This window comes from Phacochoerus africanus, chromosome 16, assembly GCF_016906955.1.
Source record: "Phacochoerus africanus isolate WHEZ1 chromosome 16, ROS_Pafr_v1, whole genome shotgun sequence".
Taxonomy (NCBI): domain Eukaryota; kingdom Metazoa; phylum Chordata; class Mammalia; order Artiodactyla; family Suidae; genus Phacochoerus; species Phacochoerus africanus.
In genome coordinates this window covers 44,821,331-44,839,941 of record NC_062559.1, presented here as the reverse complement: position 1 = coordinate 44,839,941, position 18,611 = coordinate 44,821,331, and the positions used below count along the sequence as shown (strand labels likewise).

The 18,611-nt window shown below is 38.5% G+C and overlaps 1 protein-coding gene across 2 annotated transcripts in view; it reads left to right on the top strand.

The window, feature by feature from the left end:
• TAX1BP1 (Tax1 binding protein 1) overlaps nucleotides 1-18,611 on the top strand; it is an 82,451-nt gene that overhangs the window by 26,858 nt on the left and 36,982 nt on the right. For both annotated transcript variants that reach the window (XM_047763869.1, XM_047763868.1), the window contains exons 6-8: nucleotides 9,879-10,027; nucleotides 10,118-10,208; nucleotides 18,271-18,456. In XM_047763869.1, the coding sequence (XP_047619825.1) occupies nucleotides 9,879-10,027; nucleotides 10,118-10,208; nucleotides 18,271-18,456 (426 nt within the window). The remainder of the gene's footprint in view (nucleotides 1-9,878; nucleotides 10,028-10,117; nucleotides 10,209-18,270; nucleotides 18,457-18,611) is intronic.

Below are 18,611 nucleotides of genomic sequence, written 5' to 3'. Positions count from 1 at the left end.
AATATTTTTCTTATTGTAGTTGATTTATAGTGTTCTTTCAATCTCTACTATATAGCACAGTGACTCAGTCATATAGATATGTATGTATACATATATGTGTACGTGTGTGTGTGTATACACACACACACAGTACACACTACATAGGGTTCTATGTGCTATACATAGCAGCATCTTATTGCTTATCCACTCCAAATGCGATATTTGCATCTACTAACCCCAAACTCCCGGCCCATCCCAATCCCTCCACCTCTCCCTTGGCAACCACAAGTCTGTTCTCCATGTGCATGAGTTTGATTCTTTTCTATAGATAGGTTCATTTGTTCCATATATTAAATTCCAGATGTAAGTGACATCCTATGGGATTTGTCTTTCCCTTTCTGACTTACTTCACTTAGTGTGAGTCTCTAGTTCTATCCGTGTTGCTGCAGATGGCATTATTTTGTTCTTTTTTATGACTGAGTAGTATTCCATTGTGTATATGTACCACATCTTTTTACTCCATTCATCTGTTGATGGACGTTTAGCTTGTTTCTCTGTCTTGGCTATTGTGAATAGTAGTGCAAAGAATATAGGGGTGTATCTTTTTCAGTGAAAGTTTTGTCTGGATATATGGCCAGGAGTGGGATTGCCGGATCATATGGTAGTTCTATATTTATTTTTCTGAGGTACCTCTGTTCTGTTTTTCGTGGTGGTTGTATCGATTTACATTCCTACCAACAGTGTGGTAGGGTTCCCTTTTGCCACACGCTCTCCATCATTTGTTATTTGTAGACTTAATGATGGCCATTCTGACTGGTGTGTAGTGGTACTTTATTGTAGTTTTGATTTGCATTTCTTTAATAATTAGTGACGAGCATTTTTTCATGTGCTTGCTGGCCATCTGTATGTCTTCTTTGGAAATGTCTATTTAGATCTTCTGCCCATTTTTGGACTGGGTTTTTTTGTTGTTGTTGAGTTGCCATGAGTTGTTTATATATTTTGGTGATCAAGCCTTTGTCAATTGCATTGTTTGCAACTATTTTCTCCCATTCCGTAGAATGCCTTTTTTTTTTTTTTTTTGTGGTTTCCTTTGATGTACAAAAGCTTGTAAGTTTGGTTAGGTCCCATTTGTTTATTTTTGTTTTTATTTCTATTGCTTTTAGAGACTAACCTAAGAAAACTCATGGGTGATTTATGTCAGAGAATGTTTTTCCTATGTTCTCTTCTAGGATTTTTATTATGTCTTATGTTTTAAGTCTTTAAGCCATTTTGAGTTTATTTTTGTGCACAGTGTGAGGCTGTGTTGTAGTTTCACTGGCAAGTGTATTTTCTCATAGCAGAATTTTGATAAAAGTCCTCATTACGTTTTACTGTGTTTAAACTTTGCTCTTTTAATATTGACACTATTCTTCACGGAAGTTTTCTTAGTGAATTTTTTGCTTTTGTTGCTTTCCTCAAGATAATTTGAGGTCTGTTATTGAAGACATTGTTTGAATATTTGATGTTTATTCAGAGATCTAAAATACTACAAATCGAGTTCCTGTCTTGGCTCAGCAGAAACAAATCTGACTAGTATCCATGAGGACTCAGGTTTGATCCTTGGCCTCATTCAGTGGATTAAGGATCTGGCATTGCATGAGCTGTGGTATAGGCCAGGAGCTACAGCTCCAGTTTGACCCCTAGCCTGGGAGCCTCCATATGCTGTGGGTGCAGGCCTAAAAAAAAAAAGACAAAAAAATGGGAAAAAAAATACTACAAATTGAAGTATGCTAAAGTTAGTTATGATCTCTCTCAGGTTAGTTGACAAATGAAAAACAAAATACCTAACTGAAACTTAAACAGGTTGTTGTTATGGGAGCAATGTTAAAGAAATAATTAGCTGCCTAATTATTATTGTTATTTATTTTGTCTTTTAGCCTGTTTTATTTATTTATTTACTTTGGCCACACCTGTGCCATGTGGAAGTCCCTATGCCAGGGATTGAACCTGTGACCCGAGCCACAGCAACGACAATGCCAGATCCTTGACTTCTAGGCCACCAAGGAGCTCCCAAGCTGATTATTTTAATGCCATGAAGATAGTTTATTATTGTACATTGTTGTCAGTTAGATTTTTGTCTGGTGTATTTCTAGAAACGGGAAAAGATAAATTCATATTCTCTGTAGCTATTTGCATAGTTTGGTATTTTAGTTGATTTCAAGAAACCAAGTGTTTGATAAAAGCCAGATTACATCAGAAGAGTAATGTTTATTTTAAAATCTTGTAGCAGTTTCCATAAATAATCCTTTGCCATTGATTTGCTATTTAGAGTATTCAGGTACTAATTTACCTAATTTTACTGTTTGTATACATTAGAATCCAGAGTACCATCATACTTTTTTCTAGATAGTTTTCAGGGCTAGTGTATCTGGGTTTTTCACATGTATTCATTGTGAATACAGAGTTAATGTTTTTAAACAGAGGAATAAATGTGGTGTTATGTAAGATTTTTAGTGCATCTTTAGCCACATAGGTAAGTGATTTGCAGTGTTTTTATTTGGTTGTTTATATTTGAGAGTTATGACTTGAGGGAATTGGTTATGGGGGGTCATAGTGGTGTGATCCTTCAGTTTAAGAGCGGGGGGAGAAGTTGGTTTCATGAATCTGAAATGCCTAACTCTCTCAAATTTCCTTTTGCTACTGTTTGTATCTTGGTGCATAGTGTAGCAGGCTATCTCTTTAAATTTTTCTTTAACATCAAATTATGATGCCCTTTTGACATAATTTGCAAATACTGATTAAATTAATACTTATCCCAAATTTCAAGTGTTTTTCAAAGGCTCCATGTTGTAGATTTTACTCTTTTAGAAATGTTATTTTTTAAAAGAAAGTATGGTTCTTAGTTATTGGGATGTACCCTAAGGGCTCTGCTCTCATTTTCATGCTAAGGAAGACTTAGGCACATTGAAGATGCTTATTTTTCATTCAGATGTGAGCACTAGGGGCTTTAAGAATAATCCCTAATATAGTATTTTCATGCCTTTTGCATTGGGCTCAGATTCTGAGAAGCTCTTGGATGCTTTTGTAGGTACCAGGAAGATTCTGAGACTCTCAAATTATAGTTAGAATTAATTTTATGACATATTGTAGACAGAGTTAAATGACTCATAGGTAAAGCAGTTAGTTCATGCTTACTAATCTTTTCTGGTTCTTCTATACATTTTTTTTTTTAGATGGCTATTTACCCACTCTAAAACTTGCATTAATTACAGAATCAGAAACTAGTTTTTGCCTCTGGGCAATCTTTTTCTAGGAAGAAATACGTGGATTATTTTTTTCACTTGAAAGTTTTATTGAAGTATAGTTGATTTACAGTGTTGTGGTAATTTCTGCTGTACAACAGTGATTCAGTTATACACATTCTTTTTCAGATTCTTTTCCCATATAGATTGTCATAGAATATTAGATAGAGTTCCCTATGCTATATAGTAGTACGCCATTGGCCAGTCATTTCATATACCAACCCTAAACCAGCAATCATCCCTCCCCTTGGTCTGTCCGGTTTGGTAATCAAAAGTGTTTTCAAAGTCTCTGAGCCTGTTTCTGTTCTGCAAATAAGTCCATTTGTATCTTTTTATTTATTTATTTTGTCTTTTTAGGGCCACCCCTTAGGCATATAGAGGTTTCCAGGCTGGGGGTCCAATCCGGAGCTGTAGCTGCTAGCCTATGCCACAGCCACGTCAGATCCGAGCCGTGTCTGCAATCTACCCCACAGCTCACGGCAATGCCAGATCCTTAACCCACTGATTGAGACCTGGGATCGAATCTGCGTCCTCATGGATGCTAGTCAGATTTGTTTCCATTGAGCTATGACAGGAACTCCTGTATCCTTTTTTAAGATTCCACATATAAGTGATATTACATGATGTTTGTCTTTCACTGCCTGACAAACTTCACCTGGTATGATAATCTTTAGCTCCTTCCATGTTGCTGCAAATGACATTATTTCATTCTTCATTATGGCTGAGTAAATTACATTGTACCACATCCTCTTTATCCATTCCTCTGTTGATGAACCTTTAGGTTGCTTTCATATCTTGGCTATTGTCAGTAGTGCTGCAATGAACATTGAGGTGCATGTGTCTTCTGGAATTATGGTTTTCTCTGGATAGATAACCAGGAGTAGGATTGCTGGATGATATGGTAGTTCTATTTTTAGTTCTTGAGGAACTTCCATAGTGGTAGTACCAGTTTATATTCCCACCAGTAATGTAGCGTGGATTTCTTTTTCTCCACTCCCTCCTCAGCACTTACTGTTTGTAGGCTTTCTGATGATGGCTGTTCAGACTGGTGTAAGGTGGTGCCTTACATTTCTCTAATGATGTTTTATTTGCATTTCTCTAATGATGAGTGATTTTGAGCGTCTTTTCATGTGATTTTGGCCATCTGGCTCTCATCTTTGGGAAAATGTCTATTATAGATCTTCTACTAATTTTTGGTTGGGTTGTTTTTTAGATATTGAACTGTGTGAGAGGTGTGTGTATGTGTATATATATATATATATATATATATATATATATATATATGTATGGTTTGTGTATGTGTGTGTGTGTGTGTGTATATATATATATATATGGTTTTTTTTTTGTTTTTTTTTTTTATTTTTAGGCCTGCACCTGCAGCATATGGAGGTTCCCAGGCTAGAGGTCTAATCGGAGCCACAGCTGCCAGTCACAGCAATGCCAGATCCAAGCCATGTCTGCGACCTACACTACAGCTCATGGCAACGCCAGATCCTTAACCCACTGAGTGAGGCCAGGGATTGAATCCCCAACCTCAAGGTTCCTAGTCTGATTCGTTTCTACCATGCCATAACAGGAACTCCGATGTTTATGTATTTTGAAGATTAATCCTTTGTCCCGTCATTTACAAATATTTTCTCCCATTTTGTGAGTTGTGGAGAGAGTGAACATCCTTGTCTTGTTCCTGATCTAAGTGGAAATTCAGCTTTTCGTTGCTAATAATGTTAGCTGTGGGGTTGTCATATGTGGCCTTTATTATCTTTCATGTAGGTTCCCTCTATACCCATTTTTCTGGAGAGATTTTATCATAAATGGATGTTAGATTTTGTTGAAAGCTTTTTCTGCATTTTTCGAGATGATCATATGGTTTTTATTCTTCAGTTTGTTAATGTGGTGTATCATATTGACTTTGCAGATATTGAAGAATCCTTACATCCCTGGGATAAATTCCACTAGATCATGGTGTATGATCATTTTAATGTATTGTTGGATTCAGTTTGCTAGTGTGGCATATGAAAATTCCTGGGCTAGGAATTGAATTGGAGCTGCAGCTGCAGCCTACACCACAGCTGTGGCACCACTGGATCTGAGCCCCATTTGCAATCTACACTGCAGCTTGTGGCAATGCTGGATTGTTAACACACTGAGTGAGGCTAGGGATTGAACCCACATTCTTGTAGAGGCAATATCATCTCCTTAACCCACTGAGCCACAATAGGAACTTCTTGTTGAGGATTTTTGCATCCATATTCATCAGGGATATTGGCGTTTAATTTCGGTTTTTTTGTGGTATCTGTCTGGTTTTGGTATCAGGGTGATGGTAGCTTTATAGAATGAGTTTGGGAGTGTTGCTTCCTTTGTAATTTTTGGGAATATTTTCAGAAGGATAGGTATTTGGTAGAATTTCTCTCTGAAGCCATCTGGTCCCGGACTTTTGTTTGTTGGAAGTTTTTATCTTGTTTTATTTACTTTTTATTTTTTTGTCTTTTTGCCTTTTCTAGGGCCGTTCCCGAGGCACATGGAGGTTCCCAGGCTAGGGGTTGAATTGGAGCTGTAGCCGCCCGGCCTACGCCAGAGCCACAGCTATGCCAGATCCGAGCCACGTCAGTGACCTACACCACAGCTCATGGCAACACCAGATCCTTAACCCACTGAGCAAGGCCAGGGATTGAACCTGCAACCTCATGGTTCTTTGTTGGATTCGTTGACCACTGCGCCACGACGGGAATTCCTGTAACTATCTTTAAGCTCTGCTTTGTCTGATAGGAATATTGCTACACTAGCTTTATTTTATTTTATTTTTGTCTTTTTGCTTTTTCTGGGGCCGCTCCCGCAGCATATGGATGTTTCCAGGCTAGGGGTCTAATCGGAGCTGTTGCTGCTGACCTACGCCACAGCAACGTGGGATCCGAGCTGTGTCTGCAACCTACACCACAGCTCACAGCAATGCCGGGTCCTTAACCCACTGAGCAAGGGCAGGGATCAAACCCGAAACCTCATGGTTCCTAGTTGGATTCATTAACCACTGAGCCACAATGGGAACTCCTATAGCAGTTTTCTTTTGATTTCTGTTTCTGTGGAGTGTCTTTTTCCTCCTCTTACTTTGAATCTGTGTGTTTCACCAGAACTGAAATGGTTCTCTTGTGGTTAATGTATACATGGGTTTTGTCTTTATCCATTCATCCAGTCTTTTTCTTTCAGTTGGAGCATTTAATCCATTTACATTTTTAAGGTGATTATTGATATGTGTATTCTTATTACTATTTTGTTAATTATTTTCAAATTTTTTTTTTTATCTTTTTTCCCCCTTTCCTTCTTTTCCCTCTCTCTTTTTTTCTTTTTAGGGCCATACCTGAGGCATATGAAAGTTCCCAGGCTAGGGGTTGAATCAGAGTTGCAGCTGCTGGCCTACACCACAGCCATGCAGAGTCTGAGCTGCATCTGTGACCTACACCACAGCTCACAGCAATGCTGGGTCATTAATCTACTGATCGAGGCCAGGGATCAAACCTGCATCCTCCTGGATACTAGTCAGTTTCTTAACCTGCTGAGCCATAACAGGAACTCCTTCCCTTCCTTTCTTTTTCTCTTCTGGTTTGATGACTATCATTAGTGTTGTGTTTGGATTGCTTTTTCTTTTTCTTTCTTTTTTTTTTTTTTTAAGGGCTGCCCCTGGGACACGTGGGCATTCCCAGGCTAGGGGTAGAATTGGAACCATAGCTGTCGGCCCATGCCACAGCAGAGCAACACCAGATTTAAGCTGCACCTGCGACCTAGCCACAGATTGCAGCAGTGCTGGATCTTAATCCACTGAGTGATATTAATCCAGGGATCAAACCCTCATCCTGATGGACACTGGTCAGGTTCTTAACCTGCTGAGCCACATCAGGAACTCCTGGATTGCTTTTTCTTATTTGTGTGTTTATCTATTGTAGATTTTTGGGTTTTGGTCACCATGAGATTTTGATATAGGAGTCTATGTATATAAGATTGTTTTAAGTTTCTGGTCTCTTAATTTCAAATGAGTTTCCAGTATCCTGCATTTGTACTCTCTTCTTACAGTTGCTGGTTTTGATATCATACTTGTGTGTGGATGATTTCCTACCTTTGTATGTTTGCTGTTACCAGTGAACCTTCTCATATTGCGAAAACACCCCTCCTACTGGCTCATTGTGGCTTCTTTTTTTTTTTTCTTCAAAAATCTCTATGGCCACACTTGCGACATATTGCAGTCTCTGGGCCAGAGATTGTATGAGTCGCATCTGTGACTTATGCTGCAGCTGCGGAAGCAACAGATCCTGTGACCCACTGCAGCAGGCTAGGGATTGAACCCATGCTTCTGCAGTTGGATGCTTAACTCACTGTGCCATGGCAGGAACTCCCTGTGGCTTCTTGGACTTAGGGTATTTTTCTTGGTAGCTTTCATTCTTATTTGTTGATGGTTGTTTGGTAGTTAGTTTTGATTTTTGTGTTTTCATGAGAGAAGATGAGCTTGAGTCCTTCTACTGCCATCTTGTCTGGAATCCTCAGAAATACCTGGATTAAATATATGTCCTACTTATGGTGCCATGAGAGCATTTGGTAAAAATAAAAACTATTTAGAAACCTTCTTGGCTGTCTTTATAAATCAGCAAGACAAATACAGAAGATGTGTCAAATTTTAAAGAAACACAGGATAGTGACAACAGTTATAGTAGAGGGAATAAATATTACCTTTTTTTGATGTTTATTATAGCATTGATATCAGAAAAGCATTTGGTTTTGTATAACAATATTTGGTTTATGTTGCAAATTCAGTAAGGCAAACAGTTGCTTGAGCCAAAGTGAAACCAGTAGAGTATCTGACCACTATCTATTGTGATAATCTTCTTAATGAAGTATAGATGCAGCATAGTAATTTTCATATTCTAGCAAGATATTTAAAATGGTAATCTGTAAGCAAAAAACTTGGCTGTAAATGTTATGAGAATTAAATTGACTTATAATTGCTTTATAACATTTGATACATTTAAATTGGCAGAATGGTAATTTTTGTTGTTAGGTTTATGGGTCATACTTTTATTAGTGGAAGATTGTAAAATTATTTTTTAACACAATTTTTTTTCCCCCCAGGGTGCACCCATGGCATGTGGGAGTTCTCAGGCTAGGGGTCGAATCAGAGGTGTAGCTGCCTGCCTATGCTATAGCCACAGCAATGCAGGCTCTGAGCCATGTCTTTGACTTAAACCACATCTCATGGCAATGCCGGATCCTTAACCCATTGAGCCAGGCCAGGAATTGAACCTGCATCCTCAAGGATGCTGGTTGGGTCATAACATGCTGAGCCACAACGTGAACCCCCAAACACAATTTGTCTTAATTTATCAATTCGTTTGCTTTATAGTCTTCAATAAGTATGTGGAAACCTCCAAATGTACTGTTATATTTGATTCTCATAGTTTTATAAACTAGGCAGAAAAGGCCTTTTATAAAACAAGCTAATGAAGAGGCTTGCTTGATCAAGTTCCCTTAAGTTACTTATCTTAATTGATGTGATAAAAATTTTAAGTTATTTATTACTTTTAAGTAGAATATCCTTTTTAAAAAGTTAATTTTTTATTTTTATTTTTTTGGCTTCGCTGTGGCATACAGAAGCTCCTTGGCCAGGGATCAAACCCAAGCCACAGCAGTGACCCTAACCACAGCAGTGACATCGCTCGAGTTCCCTGTCATTAGACTTCCAGGGGACTCCAGAATACTCTTTTCTAAAATGAAGTTTTATTCACCACCTCTTTACTACCTTCTTTATTCTTATTTTAATGTGTTTGAATTTACTACCTCTTTTTTTTTTTTTTTGGTCTTTTTGCCTTTTCTCGAGCTGCTCCTATGGCATATGGAGGTTCCCAGGCTAGGGGTCTAATCAGAGCTGTAGCCACTGGCCTACACCAGAGCCACAGCGATTCAGGATCTGAGCCGCATCTGCGACCCACACCACAGCTCATGGCAACGCCAGATCCTTAACCCACTGAGCGAGACCAGGGATTGAACCCACAACCTCATGGTTCCTAGTTGGATTCATTAACCACTGTGCCATGATGGGAACTCCTACTACCTCTTTTATACATATTTTACTGTGTTTGAATATTTATTTTTACCTCTCAATCACAGTGGCAGTAATATTAGGAACGTGACTTTTGGCATACATTTTAACTTAGTGCTTTGGTATAATTATCAGTGCCACTTAGTGATCTATCCTAGATGAAGTGGTGCTAACCTTAGTATGGGGAAACCTGTCTTGTTACTGGGGAAATACTGAAAAATGAGATGTGGGAAAACAAAAGTGAAATTTAAAATGAAATTTTCAACTGTTTTTCTCATTTTTGTTGCCTGCCCTCTGGTGGAGAAATTAGTAAAATCAACAGAGTGTGTCGAAAGTCCAAGGAAAAGAATGAGTAATTCTTTAATATTTAGAAAGTTTAATATATGTTATAATTTCATGTTAATTTTTAGTCTTTAACTTTGGAGGGGGCAAGTGTGGGATTAAAATTTTAAGAATACAAAGATTTCTCAGAAATATGAAAATTTATCTTTCTAATTATGTTTCCATGTTTCTCAAAATATTTTGTTGTTGTTTCTAAGGGTCTTATTGAAATCTCACAAAATTTAAAAATGGAAAATGAGGAATTTAAGAAGAGATATAATGATGCTACATCCAAAGCTCTGCAGCTTGAGGAAGATATTGTGTCAGTGACACATAAAGCAATTGAAAAGGAAACTGAATTAGACAGGTATTTCTAATACTTTAAAAAGTGTTTTCATGGCTTAAAAATGTTTAATGAAAGTTGTTTTTTGTCTATATTAATGGTATTTGACTTTAGTTTAAGGGACAAACTCAGGAAGGCACAATATGAAAGAGAACAACTTGAATGTCAGTTGAAGACAGAAAAGGATGAGAAAGAACTTTATAAGGTAATTAATTCTTTATATTTTTATTAGTTATCTATCACTGTGTAACATTCCCCCAAAACTTAGTGGTCAGGAGTTTGGGAGCAGCTTGGCTGAGTGGTCCTGGCTCAGGGTCTCTAGTTGCAGCCAAGATGTTGTCAAGGGGAGTTCCCGTCGTGGCGCAGTGGTTAACGAATCCGACTAAGAACCATGAGGTTGCAGGTTCGATCCCTGCCCTTGCTCAGTGGGTTAAGGATCTGCCGTTGCCGTGAGCTGTGGTATAGGTCGCAGAGTAGCTCAGATCCTGTATTGCTGTGGCTGTGGTGTAGGCCAGCAGGTACAGCTCCGATTAGACCCCTAGCCTGGGAACCTCCATATGCTGCGGGAGCGGCCCAAGAAATGGCAAAAAGACCAAAAAAAAAAAAAAAAAGATGTCGTCAAGGGCTGCAGTTAGCTAAAGGCTCAGTTAGAACTGAAGGATCTGCTGTCACAGTGGCTCACGCCCATGACTTTTGGCAAGAAGCCCTTCAGTTTCTCATGTGGCCTCTTCAGTGGCTGCTTAAATATCCTCATGATATGGCAGCTTCACACAGAATGAGCTGTACAAAGGAGAGCAAGGAGGAAGTTTGCATTTTAGTGACCTAATCAGATTGTACATTGATGCTTCTTCATCTTATTAATAGAAGCAAGTGACCGGCCAGCTGACACTCAAGAAGAGGGCAGTTAGGTTCCACTTTAAGCGAGGAATATTAAGGATTTGGGGATATTTTTTGAAACTACCTCATTTTTGTCTGGTCCTTAAAAGTTAGTTTTCAGGGAATTGCTGGTGTTTTAGATACTTAGCAAGTGATATATTTTAAGTCAAAGAGTTTTAATGGTAACAAGATATCTATTGATCAGAATTTGTGTAACTTGATTATTTTCTCCTTGTAAGAATATATATACCTTGGGGAAGAGAGCATTCATTTACTTTAGTGATGATGATGTTTTAGAGTTTGACTTTTGGAATAATCTTCAGAGAGTGTCATTTTAAAAATGATTCTGAGGCGAGTTCCCTTTGTGGCTCAGCAGAAACAAATCCAACTAGGAACGATGAGGTTGCAGGTTCCATCCCTGGCCTCGCTCAGTGGGTTAAGGAGTCTGGTGTTGCCATGAACTGTGGTGTAGGTTGCAGAAGTGGCTCAGATCTGATGTTGCTGTGGCTCTGGCCGGCAGCTGTGGCTCCTATTCGACCCCTAGCCTGGGAATGTCCATATCCCGTGAGTGCGGCCCTTAAAAAAAAAGACAAAAAAAAAAAGATTGAGTGTTGAAAAATCTTAACCTTTTCAAGTTTTTCTTCCTCCCCACCCTCCCCTTTCCTCCCCCCCGCCTTTTTTTTAAAACCACGGTATGTGGAAGTTCCTGAGCCAACCTGCGCCTCCGAAGCAACTTGAGCCACAGTGGTGACAACCCTGGATCCTTAACTTGCTGAAACACCAGGGAAGTCACTTCCTTTCTTTTTAAAGTGACTCTAAAATCAGGTAGTGAGTTTCAGTTGTTGATAATGTTGTGGATGAATATTGGGACTTATTTATTTTAAGTGGCTCATAAGCAGTTCCTGAGGGCTGTCGAAGATGAAGAATTTTAAGACCATTTTGTGTTAAGTATTATTTGGCTAGATTGAATCTTTTAGAAAAGGCCACAGTTACTTATATATTATGGTTCGTATTAGATTAAAGAAACATACAACTCTGTATATTCAATATTAGAGAGTCACAGTTTGTGTTAAGAAACTAGAATATGATTGATCGTATTGCCCATGGGTTTTTTTCCTCCCTTTTGTTTTTGTTTTTGTCATTTTTAGGTGCAGAATGGAAATTCGCAGGCTAGGGTTGAATTGGAGCCACAGCTGCCAGCCTACATCACAGTCACAGCAACACCAGATCTGAACTGCATCTGCAACCTACACTGCAGTTCATGGCAATGTTGGATCTTTAACCCACTGAGCAGGGCCAAGGATTGAACCCGCATCCTCGTGGGTACTAGTTGGGTTCATTTCTTCTGAGCCACAATGGAAACTCCTTTTCCTCCTTTTTTAAAAACCGCTATTAATTTATTTATATCCATTGATAAGATAGATACCATTGTTAGCTACCCAGTGAAATTCCAAATCTGTTCTGAGGATCACCTCTTTCATTTTTATTGCGATGTAGCTGACGTACAGCACTGTGTAAGTTGAGGTGTACAGCGTAATGATTTGGCTTGTATACGTCATGTAAGTTTAGTGACCATCCATCATCTCACATAGATAAAAATAAAAGAACAAATACAATAAAAACCAAAAGAACAGTAGGTCTGTAATGCAGGGCCATAGAGGGAACTCCCAGTTTGATTCTTTTCATGTAGTGATCTAGTTTTCCCAACACTATTTATTGAAGGGGCTGTCTTTTCCCCATTGTATTATTCTTGCCTCCTTTTTCATAGATTAATTGCTTCTATAAGTGTGAGTTCATTTCTGGACTCTGTTCTGTTCCATTGATCTTTGTGTCTATTTTTGTGTGGTACCATATTGTTTTGCTGACTGTAGCTTTGTTGTATACAAATAATTAATGTGATATACCACATTAGCAAATTGAATAAAAATCGTATCTCAGTAGATGCAGAGAAAGCTTCTGAAAAAATTAAATGTCATTTGCGATAAAACCTCTCAACAGGAGTTCCCGTCGTGGCGCAGTGGAAATGAATCTGACTAGGAACCATGAGGTTGCAGGTTTGATCCCTGGCCTCGCTCAGCGGGTCGAGGATCTAGCGTTACCGTGAGCCGTGATGTAGGTCACAGACTCGGCTCGGATCTGGCATTGCTGTGGCTTTGGCGTAGACCAGCAGCTGTAGCTCCGGTTAGACCCCTATCCTGGGAATCTCCATATGCCGTGGGTGCGGCCCTAAAAAGACAAATAAAACAAAAAAATAAACAAAAAATACCACCTCTCAACAGAGCAGGTATAGAGGGAACCTACCTCAACATAATAAAAGCCATATGTGACTGGTCCATTGCTAACATCATACTCAGTGATAAAAAGATTGAAAGCACACCCTTTAAGATCAGGAGTAAGACACGGACACCTATTCTCACCACTTTTACTTCACATAGTATTGGAGGTCCTAGCCACAGCATTCAGAAAAAGAAAGAAAAGAAATCCAAGTTGGAAAGAAAGTAGTAAAACTGTTACTGTTTGTAGATGATACTTTATTTAGAATATCATTAAGATGCCACCGAGAAAAACTACTGTTTATCAATGAATTTGGTGAAGTTGCAAGATAGAAAATTAATACACAGAAATCTTTCTCTTTCTTTTCTTTTTTTTTTTTTGCTTTCTAGGGCCACATTTGTGGCATATGGAAGTTCCCAGGCTAGGGGTCCAATTGGAGCTATAGCCGCTGCCGGCCTACACCATAGCCACAGCATTGCCGGATCCAAGCTGTATCTGCGGCCTTCACCACAGCTTGCGGCAACCCACTGAGTGAGGCCAAATGCTTCGGGTGCTGCCCTAAAAAGACAACAACAACAACAAACCACATCCGCGTGGTTCCTAGTTGGGTTTGTTAACTACTGAGCCACGAAGGGAACTCCTGTTGCATTTCTATATACTAACAAACTCAGTGAAGTTAAAACAAACCTATGCTGCAGGTGCAACTGTAAAAAGAAAAAAAAAAGTCCCATTTACTATCAAAAAAGAATAAATTACCTAGAAGTAAGTCTAAGGATTAAGACCTGTACTAGGAAAACTGTGAGAGACTGACACAAGTGGAAAGATAAACTGCTCATGGACTGGAAGAATTAACACTGTTAATGTGACCACCCCCTTCAAGGCAATCTGTAGATTGAGTGCATCCCTAGCAAAATATCAATGGCATTTTTTACAGAATTAGAATAAATAATTCTAAAATCTGTATGGAAACATGCAGAAGACCCTGAGTAGCCAAAACAATCTTGAGAAAAAGATTGTTTCAAACTATGCCACAAAGCTGCAGTAATTACCTCTTTATGGGGGGGGGGTTAATTTTTTTAATCTTCAAATTTTTTTGTCTTTAGAAAATTAAATCTACTGTACACCTCGTTGTAGAGTGTAGATAGGAACACTTTGCATGTCATGGGTTATATACCCATCCTGTTTCTTGGAACAACCATTTCCAGAGCGTGAGCGTGCATGTGTATATGTGTTACTCCCAGAATAGGAAGAAAAATAGTGAAGACTCACTGGTGGATGATTTCACAGTTTGTCTCTTTAAGTACATAGGCAATCAGAGAAGAAAAAGAAATAAAAGGAGTCCAAATTGGGAAAGAAGTAAAACTGTCACTATTTGCAGATGATATGATGCCTGCCATACACAGAAAATCCTAGAGATGCTACCAGAAAACTACTAGAGCTCATCAATGAATTCGGTTAATATGCAGATACCTCTTGCATTCCTATACACTAACAGTGAAAAATCAGAAAGAGAAATTAACAATTCCAGTTACCGTTGCATCAAAAAGAATAAAATACCTGGGAATAGACCAAAGACCTGTACTCTGAAAACTGAGAGATACTGATGAAAGAAATCAAAGATGACAAACAGATGGAAAGCTATACCATGCTCGTGGGTGGGAAGAATCAATATTGTCAGAAAAATGACTATACCGCTCAGGGCAGTCTACTGATTCAGGGCAATCCCTATCAAATTACTAATGGCATTCTTCACAGAAGTAGAGCAAAAAATTTTTCAATTTGAATGGAAATACAAAAGGCCCCGAATATCCTAAGCAATCCTGAGAATGAAAAATGGAGCTGGAAGAGTCAGGTTCTCTGACTTCAGGCTATTCAGAGATGTGGGTGCAACTAGAGATTATCCTACTAAGTGAGGTTAGAGAAAGACAGCTATCATACGATATCACTTATATGTGGAATCTAATCAAAATGATAAAAAGAACTTATATGTAAAACACAAACTCAGATTTTGAAATCAAACTTAATGGTTACCATGGGGGAAACGGGGGCGGGGGGCAAGGGGAGGGATAACTTAGGATGGGAATAATATATACATACTACTGTGTATAAACTAGATAATTAGGGAGGACCTACTGAATAGTGCAGGGGAATCTTCCCAGTAGTCTGTAATGACCTGTACTGGAAAAAAGAATGGAGATACAGATATGTGTGTGTGTGTATACATATATATATGTATAATTGATTCACTTTGCTGTACACCTGAGACTAACACAACATAGTGAGTCAACTATATTCCAATAAAGATTATCCAAATATAATGTTTGGTGTTTGGACAAAATTTTGTGAAAAGGGGAAATAATACAGATACCTAGAGAAAGAATTGATGCAGTTGGATACAGTGGGCTTTTTGCTAACCATGTTCAAATGCATTTTTTTTTCCTTTTTGTTGCCGTACCTGCAGCATAGGGCAGCTCTTGGGCTAGGGGTTGAATCAGAGCTGCAGCTGCTGGCCTATGCCACAGCAATACCGGATCTGAGCCGCATCTGCAACCTGTGCTGCAGCTTGTGACAGTGCTGGATCCTTAACCCACTGAGCGAGGTCAGGGATTGAGCCTGCATCCTCAGGGATACTAGTTGAGTTTGTAACCTGCTGAGCTACAAAGAGGACTCCTCAAATGTAGTTTTTTAAGGTTAAAAAGTATTTTTTAACTAAATGAAAACTTGACATCTGTAATACTTTTTTATTTAATGTTACTGTAAATTTCAATGATGACATTTCAATTTTGTGCCAGGAAAAGTCTGAGCATTATTTCTTTGTGGATAATTAAGTGCTTTCCATGTTGTTTCACTGTTAGCACAGTGGGAGATAATAAGGTAAATAGAATGTCTATGTTTTCTGTCTTTTTAACCTAGTAATAAATAAAATGAATTCTAAAAGTATACTAGTCAGTATCAGGAAGGGTTTAGGAAGTTCCTAAAACCACTGATGCTTAAGAAGTGTAATGATAATTAGGATGACTTATTTTAGAAAGATGTCATCTTTCCATTTTGATGTTCTTTTCTCTTTTAGAACAGTACTTCCATTGTTTTATAAACAGTTCACAAGCACATTTTAGCGTAAATCCAAAATTTATTTTTCTTTTACTGCTCTAAATTATCTCTTACATTATGCCTTTTCCCCCCCCTAACTTTCTGCAAATATTTTCTTTGTCTATGAAGAAAAAAGAGTTGATGCAGTTGGACTGTGGAATGATGACTCCTTTGTAAAAGACTTGGGAGAAAGGGAAAGAATGAGATGTTTTGAGGGGTTTATTCCTTTGTTGTTTTCTATAAGAATTAAGAGTTGGGATCAAAATGATATTGAAATTTTCTTTCTTTCTTGTCTTGGTCTTTTTGCCTTCTCTAGGGCCGCTTCCTGTGGCACATGGAGGTTCCCAGGCTAGGGATCTAATCAGAGTTGTAGCCACTGGCCTACACCACAGCAATTCGGGACCCAAGCCACATCTAACCACAGCTCACGGCAATGCCAGATCCTTAACCCACTGAGCAAGGCCAGGGATCAAACCTGCAACCTCATGGTTCCTAGTCGGATTCGTTAACCACTGCGCCATGATGGGAACTCCGATATTGAAATTTCTGTTTGAATATGCTCTTCTCCAACCTCCCAGTGTCCTGATTATTATTACTGTTACCTGGTATTACTTACCAAGCACGGTAAGACCTACTATACTGTTAATCTCAGAAACATACTTCTCCGTCCAAATTGCCTGCATGAGTAACCAGAGTTTCCTCTTTCCTTCTCTTCTAAACCCAACGGGATCATGTGGCCCATCCCTGCTCTATCAGAATTTAGAGGGATTGGGAAAAGATACTTATGAGCTGATGATTATGAAAATCAGGTAGTTTTTTTGTTTGTTTTTTTTAAAGGTTTGCACCCACTGCATATGGAAGTTCCCAGGCTGGAGTCTAATCAGAGCTACAGCTGCTGGCCTACACCACAGCCATAGCAACTTGGGATCTGAGCCGTGTCTGCAACCTACACTACAGGTCATGGCAATACTTGATCCCTGACCCACTGAACGAGGCCAAGGATTGAACCGGCATCATCAGGGACACTAGTCAGATTGTTTTTGCTGCAGCACAATGGGAACTCCCAGGTAGTGTTTTTAAAGTGACGCTGAAAAGGTCTTGGCTGTTGATACCTTTAGAGTATCTGGAGTTACATTTTATTCATGTCAACAGAAATTAGTCATCAGCATTCTATGTATTTAAAGAGAAAAGTGAAAGAAGTTTTGTTTTTTAAACTTAAGTGTGTTAATTCATTTCACTCTTGTGCTGTCAACCAAAGCGAGGTACTCTATAGTGGAAACTAAATATTTGTGCTCTTATAATTTCAGTTATAGAATTTGATTTGTATGTATATTATGAACAGCAGGAGGCAAGTTCCTGGGAAAATCAATATGTTTGTGTTAATTCATCAACAGATATACCTTTTGGGCACATAGTAAGTTCATGACATAGTACTTTTTCACAAGCAAAAAATTGCATTGCTTAGGATGTTGTTCTTGAATGTTACTCCTTTAGTTTTTCAGTATCTGATCATGCCTTTATGTCTGAATATGCCTGTAATGTAATGTTTCCTCCAAAGAACAACTAAATTCATTTGTAGTCTTAAAGAGAACTAACTTAAAATCATCAAAGGAAAAGACTTTAGAGATGAGGTAACCTTAGCCCTTATAATTAATCTCTGTGGAGTTCTCGTTGTGGCGTGGTGGGTTAGGGATCTGGTGTTGCCACAGTTGCATTGTAGATCGCAGCTGTGGCTTGCATTCGATTCCTGGCCTGGGAACTTCCATATGCTGTAGATGTGCAGCGGAAAAAGAAAAAAAAAGAATCTTTATGGAAAACTAAAATCCTCCAAAGTCAGAAAAACTGTGTTCTGTTAACACATACTTGGCTAGTCATTTGGTAGAATTTGGGTTCCTGACTTCTAATCTAGTGAGTCTTCCCTTTCCCTTGATCATATTTGGGTTAGAGATAAACAGTGTTATTTTAAACTTTGACTAACTTAAGTTAAGGAGTTAGAATATCCTTGACATTTTCACACACTATTTCAGGTGCATTTGAAGAACACTGAAATAGAAAATACCAAGCTTGTGTCAGAGGTCCAGACTTTAAAGAATTTAGATGGGAACAAAGAAAGCATGATTACTCATTTCAAAGAAGAAATTAGCAGACTGCAGTTCTCTTTGGCTGAGAAGGAGAATCTGCAAAGAGCTTTCTTGCTTACAACTTCGAGTAAGGTGAGTATTTTTGCAATATATATTTGAAGATTGTAAAACGTATCTGTATGATATGTGCACAGCATGGTGGTTTTTATTTTTAATTTTCCCTCCCCCCAAATGTTTTTGGGAAGAAGTTCAAATTTATGGAACAATTGGAAGAACAGAAACAGTGA